This window comes from Salvia miltiorrhiza, chromosome 6, assembly GCF_028751815.1.
Source record: "Salvia miltiorrhiza cultivar Shanhuang (shh) chromosome 6, IMPLAD_Smil_shh, whole genome shotgun sequence".
Lineage (NCBI taxonomy): Eukaryota > Viridiplantae > Streptophyta > Magnoliopsida > Lamiales > Lamiaceae > Salvia > Salvia miltiorrhiza.
The window spans coordinates 40,505,774-40,512,045 of record NC_080392.1 but is presented as its reverse complement, the minus strand read 5'-3'; the positions used below and the strand labels follow the sequence as shown (position 1 = coordinate 40,512,045).

The following is a 6,272-nucleotide window of genomic DNA, read 5'->3' as shown; positions in this document are numbered from 1 at the left end:
TTATCTTAGCTTCGGTTGTGAAGCAACGACCAGATTTTGCTTCCTAATATCGGCCCCTGAATTCGCAGATTTGAGAGTCAAACCAGTGTGCGGCGACCACACTAATTCAGACAGAGGAGCAACTGCTCTATAACCTGATTCTGCATTTACACTTGCACCTTCTCTTCTAATTCTCCCAACTCCCAATCCACATCCTTGTCCTTTACATTCCTCATCTCTAAATTTATCTCACCAACAACACAACAATACAACACCAAAAAGAAATTAAACTCACGTAACCTTCAAACACAAAACCCAAAATCGACAAACCTATGCTTAATTTATATCAATGCTGCAATACAAACTATCCAAGAAACCCATCCAATTGAAACCAAATAGATACAGAAAATCCCGCACATACCGTTTGCAACATTAATATATCATAATTCTCTCTCTATCTTCGCTAATTATGATTGTGGCGCGCATCAGTGTTAATCCTTAAGGAAATACACAAATGGATCCAAATAAAGAAAACCCCGCTCTTTATCTCACACGGCCAAACACATACGTGAGAGTGAGAGAGAGAGAGAGAACGAGTTTGATGCTGCAGGGTCGTTTGAAAGGAAAGGGCTGGTCGCCGGCGCCATTGTTGTCGGCGAAGGGGCTATGAAAGCAAATGACAAATGGGGGTTATGAATGCAAATGGCAAATGAGGCTATGAAGTATGAACGCAAATGAGGCTATCAATATTAAGATAGAAAATAGTAGTAAAAAAAATTGAAGTGATGAATTAGTTTAAAATTTAATATTATTTGGGGGCTATACAACATAGGGTAAAATAGTAAATTTTTAATTAATTATTATTAATATTTTAAAAGGGGACTATAAGGAGTAAAATGGGGGCTATGAATAGAATCACTCATATTATTATTGTGTAAGAGACCATAAATATCAACAGCCCAAATTGAAAAACTATTGCAATGATATAAGAAGCCCAAATAATATAAAAGCTCAGATAGAGCAATTAAAATTGGGTAATTTTAAACACAGCCCCCAATTTTCTCATTATAACCCCTTATTTAAAAAAATAATAAAATTAATTACGATTGTACTATTATACCCTTATAGCTTTTATTTTAAATTGGTAATAGATTATAAGTTATAAAAATTAATTTTCAAAGAATACTACGCATAACTTCAAACATTTTATAACCCCAACTCAAATATTTCTAAAATTTATAATTATAGCCTTAACTAAAAATTTAAGAACGTGAATAATGGCGAAGAAGACAAATACTTTTATTGCGAGTCCTGTATTCAACCAGACGATAGTATCTATAGATGTCCAGTGTGCCAAAGTGCACATCCAAGAGGGATCCCGAGCGTGTATTTTCCTAAAGAATATTCAGCAAGGAAAGAATATTTAGCCAATTGCCATAGTCATAGTCCTTCTGGAAGCTCTGCTGATAAACAGGAGTAAATTGGCAAAAGCTTCATTTGGGCCCTTCGGCCACAGGGCCAACTTTCATCATGGGGTCGGTTGTGATTACTGTGGGATGCGTCCTATTATCCTTTATCGGAGTAAGAAACATATGCAAAGACTGCGTGGAGAGTAAAATACCTCTCGTTTCTTTCTTATGTTGATGTTTTTCTTCTTTCTCGCGTTCTGTTCTCTGCGTATTTAATTGAAATTTGAATTGGGGGCTATACTGATGGAGTTATTAGGGTTATTTAGTATCTTTAATATTAGATCAGGATGTGGCTATATGATTTATTTGTGAATTCTGTATTTGATCAGGATGGGGCTATATGATTTATGTGAAAAAATTATACGTGATGTACTTTCAAATCAATTTTTATAACTTATAATTTATTATAGATTTAAAATAAAAGCTGTAAGGGTATAATAGTACAATCATAATTAATTTCATTATTATTTTTAAATAAGGGGCCATAATGAGAAAATTGGAGGCTGTGTTTAAAATTACCCATTAAAATTAGATCGCAGCCCATTTTGCAGAGCCCATTTTAGCTTTAGGGTTTTGCCCTATTTTAGCATTCTTTTTCTGCGTCTGTGTAATTCTTGCCTCCCCTCCCCTCTTGTCTACCCCACCCCGTCGGACTCCTCCTGCGGAGCGCACCTGAATTTCGTGAAAATGGTAAGATTTGCGATGAGCTCAATTAATCAGCTGTATTTCCGTTTAATTGTTTTTCATGTGGATGGTTATCTTTATCGGTGTGGCCTAAGCTTTTCAAACCATTTCTTAACTTTTTCGACTATGGAACACACTCATTGTTATCGAGGAGTTTGTTTATTTTAGGTGAAGATTTCGTAGGAGTCTATTGTTTAGTTGTTGACATGCAGTTTTGCTTACAATGAAGTTGCTTGCAATTTTTTAAGATTTGATTTGAGTAGCTCTTGTTCTGGATTGGAACTATGCTGGTTGACTCATTGATGGTGTTGGAAACCGGTATCATTTACACAATTAATTTAGGCATTTACTTGTTTTAGGGCCGGTTCGTCTGGGACATTGTATTTGGAGTTTTTATTTTCTTTATAACAGCTGCCGCTTGTTAAGATTTTTGGCTTTGCAATGATTAAAATGTCTCACTTGTAAATTGTATTGTATTTTAGTGAATTAAAAACTAGCACGACATTTTTGTTAGCATTCTGAGGTTTGAGGTATTTCCATGTTATTTGAAGCCTTAATCTAGAGTTTACTGGCAGTGGGTAAAATGTAACTATGTTTTCAATTTTATCTGGATTTTTTTTCTTTTCTACCGGATTATGTTTGCTGAACTCGCTGTGTGTGTGTGTGTGTGATTGTAGACTGCAGAAGCTGTGAACCCGAAAGCATACCCGTTGGCGGATAGCCAGCTCACCATGACCATTCTCGATTTGGTTCAGCAAGCAGCAAATTACAAGCAGCTCAAAAAGGGTGCTAATGAAGGTGAGGTTTTTGTTTTATGTGTTTGTTTCTTAGGTTTTTGGTTGTTTGTTTTTTGTGTGTGGGATTTGGTGTTGTGCGAATGCTGAGTTGTGTTGGAAATGTTGTGATCGATTTATTTGCAGCAACTAAGACTCTGAACAGAGGGATTTCTGAATTCGTTGTGATGGCTGCTGATACTGAGCCCCTTGAGATTCTTCTTCATCTTCCACTTCTTGCTGAAGACAAGGTAACTTTTGCTGTGTTGTGTTGCCGTATTTAAATATAATTGTAACATTATGGTGTGGGAAGATGCACCGAAATTGCTGGAGTGTTGCGCCTTTGATACACGCATAGTTTTAAAGAATTGTTTTGGTTTTCTTTTCTTGTTTTGTAAGATATTTTTATCTTTGCCATTTGATTTAGTGGTCGATTTATTCTTTGCCTAGTTTATGTGGTATGCTGGTTATAGTCTTTGAGTTTGAATTATCTGAATTTAGAAGTATATTTGTTTGCCCAAGTTGGACAATGTTGCTTCAATCACAGCTTCAAAAGAATTGAACCATAGTTTGTAGCATATCAAGTTATCTTGTTTGAAGACCTCCAGATTATGTGCAAACAGTTTGAATTAAGTGCCTAATCATAACTTAACTTGTAATAAGAATGCTGTTATGTGCATAACTAGTATTGAATGCACTTTCTTGATGTAGTTGCTTATAGTAGTTTCTGGTGAATGACTAAATGAACTGAATGATTGCAGAATGTGCCGTACGTGTTTGTTCCATCCAAGCAAGCTCTTGGTCGGGCGTGTGGAGTTACCAGACCAGTGATTGCCTGTTCCGTGACGAGCAATGAGGGAAGCCAGTTGAAATCTCAAATACAGCAACTGAAGGTAATATATGACTACTTTTATACAAAAAAACAACCTGGACTCTTGAATTTTTTCTAGTTATTTGACAAGATGGTAATTCTTGGATGATTTCTTGGTAACACAGGACGCCATTGAGAAGCTCCTGATCTGATTGTGTAAAGCCTTATCCAGCATGATGGGCCTCTGGAGCAACTCTGAGGCTTTGACTGAGTGAGTTTGGGATTGTCTCGCCGTCGTTTTGCTTATCTCTTGGACCTGTCTGTACCTTATTCATACTAGTTTATGTACCATTGTCACATGAGAACTTGTTTTTAGTTACTTGTTATGAGGATTCCCTTTTGATATTGAGTGAAATTTCTGCCTTGTGGATTTTTGCTATCCTTGTCAGCTGTGGTGCTTTCTCTCTCTCTCTCTCTCTCTCTCTCTCTCTCTCTCTCATAATTGAAAAATGAAAATGAAACAAAAACCAGTTGTTTTTATGGGACATGTGGTCGTTGGAATAAGATAATTTAGATTATGTTGTTTGTTACTCTGTGTCAATTCAAATAAGATGTGTAAAATGAAGGTGGGCTGTCTTTTGAGTTGGAACATGGTTTTATTTTAATCTCAAATTTCTGGATTCCCGTGATTCCTGGCGCCCGTGATTCCTCTGCTCTGGCGCCCGCGATTCCTCTGCTCTGGCATCATTTGGATTGAAGTTTTGCATCGAATTATTGTAAGAACTCATTGAATTCTCATTACTAGTTTTATTGTTTTCCCTTGGTTGATCTTGGTTGTTTATTTGCTTAGATGAATGAGTATATTTAGATAATTGTTATTGATGTTGATTTATGCTTTTGATTATTCCATCGCCTAGTTATAATAGTTAGCTTGTTGGTCGATTTGTTAGTGTAATTCTCCGTTGAATTTGTGTTGCTTTTCATTTACATGTTCTTCAGGATTAATGATGGCTAGTGCTTTCCATAGCTTTGAACGCTTGTTTATTTCCCTTGCCTAGATAATTGTTGTTTTGTGTTTTTTCATTTAATATTGCTTTCTAGATTGTTAGTTTAGAACCCTAGTTCTATATGCTTTCTTACTGCTTTCTTTTTCTGCTTCCTTTCGATTGCCTAGTTAACTTTATATGCTTTATTTCAATAACGCATTAGTTAATTGGAGAGTGAGTGTCAGACCCAAACTTCTGATTAGAGTGTGTAGATTTAAGTATCTAATGATGTTTTTTTGCCTTCTTTTTACTTGGGAGAAGGAGACAAATACAATGCAATTTGGACCGATATTTTTTTATATACGGAAGAAATTGGCAAATTTATTGAAATCTCTAGAATTTTTTCAGAAAAATATTCAAATATTATTAGGGTGATTCTATTCATAGCCCCCATTTTACTCCTTATAGCCCTCTTTTAAAATATTAATAATAATTAATTAGAAATTTACTATTTTATCCTTGTATAGCCCCCAAATTTTATTAAATATTAATTTAATTCATCATTTCAATTTCTTTTTACTACTATTTTCTATATTTATATTGATAGAGCCCCCATTTGCGTTCATACTTCATAGACCCCATTTGCCATTTGCTTTCATAGCCCCTTTGCGACAGCAATGGTGCCGCCGACCAGCGATGTCGCCGCCGACTGCTGCTCTGACCACCCATTATCTTAGCTTCGGTTGTGAAGCAACGACCAGATTTTGCTTCTTAATATCGGCCCCTGAATTCGCAGATTTGAGAGTCAAACCAGTGTGCGGCGACCACACTAATTCAGACAGAGGAGCAACTGCTCTATAACTTGATTCTGCATTTACACTTGCACCTTCTCTTCTAATTCTCCCAACTCTCCAATCGTGATCAAACCCGTTTTCAGCTCAAAGTTGTTTACGTTAACCTTTGGGGGCTCCTGGTACACATACTGCGGTATGAACGCTTCATTGATGGCTGGTTGTTTCTGAGCCTCTCTCGTCTCCTGTTCATCAATCAGCTTCTTCAACTGTTCTTGCAGAGCTCGAATTTGGATTTGCTCAGGAGTAGCCATCGTATCTTTCTCAACTTGATTCTGCTGCTTCTTAAGATTGCGCAAAGTCTTGTTGATTTCAGGGTTCAACTCAAAAAGAGGATTTCCGTGAGATCTAGTGTTTATACGCAACCTACAGAAACACAATCAGAACAGAAAAATAAAAACAAATAAAACCTGTAGTACTATAAAGTCCTATCGAAAATATTAAAGCAACTTCTTAACAGTCCCCGGCAACGGCGCCAAAAAGTTATAGTAATTTGATATCACTATAACAAAATTACTTGTAGTAAAACCTGTAGTAATTTTATTATAGTAATTTTATTATAGTAATTTGATTCCCACAATATAGTAATTTTATTATAGTAATTTGATTCCCACAATACGCAAATTACTTGTGTGCCACTGTTACATACTATATAATTAAAAACATATTTAAAATAAACTTAGAAATATTAATCATTATTCAACGAAAAATTTAGAAAC

General features: G+C 35.8%; 1 protein-coding gene across 2 annotated transcripts; it reads left to right on the top strand.

Moving 5' to 3' along the window:
* Positions 1 to 867: 867 nt before the first annotated feature.
* On the top strand, positions 868 to 4,155 carry LOC130989532 (uncharacterized). 2 transcript variants are annotated; one of them, XM_057913506.1, is made up of 6 exons: positions 868 to 1,013; positions 1,981 to 2,138; positions 2,810 to 2,930; positions 3,053 to 3,156; positions 3,667 to 3,798; positions 3,902 to 4,155. In XM_057913506.1, the coding sequence occupies exons 2-6, from the start codon at positions 2,136 to 2,138 to the stop codon at positions 3,926 to 3,928; spliced, it is 387 nt and encodes a 128-aa protein (XP_057769489.1). In that variant the 5' UTR covers positions 868 to 1,013; positions 1,981 to 2,135; the 3' UTR covers positions 3,929 to 4,155. The 2 variants fall into 2 exon arrangements, with proteins under 2 accessions (XP_057769489.1, XP_057769488.1); XM_057913505.1 differs by having other exon boundaries at positions 869 to 1,013; positions 3,667 to 4,155.
* The last annotated feature ends 2,117 nt before the right edge of the window (positions 4,156 to 6,272 follow it).

Coding starts and splice junctions, on each gene's coding strand:
- LOC130989532 (XM_057913505.1), top strand. Junction 2,931..3,052: donor CAAAAAGGGTGCTAATGAAG/GTGAGGTTTTTG, acceptor ATTTATTTGCAG/CAACTAAGACTCTGAACAGA. Junction 3,157..3,666: donor CACTTCTTGCTGAAGACAAG/GTAACTTTTGCT, acceptor GAATGATTGCAG/AATGTGCCGTACGTGTTTGT.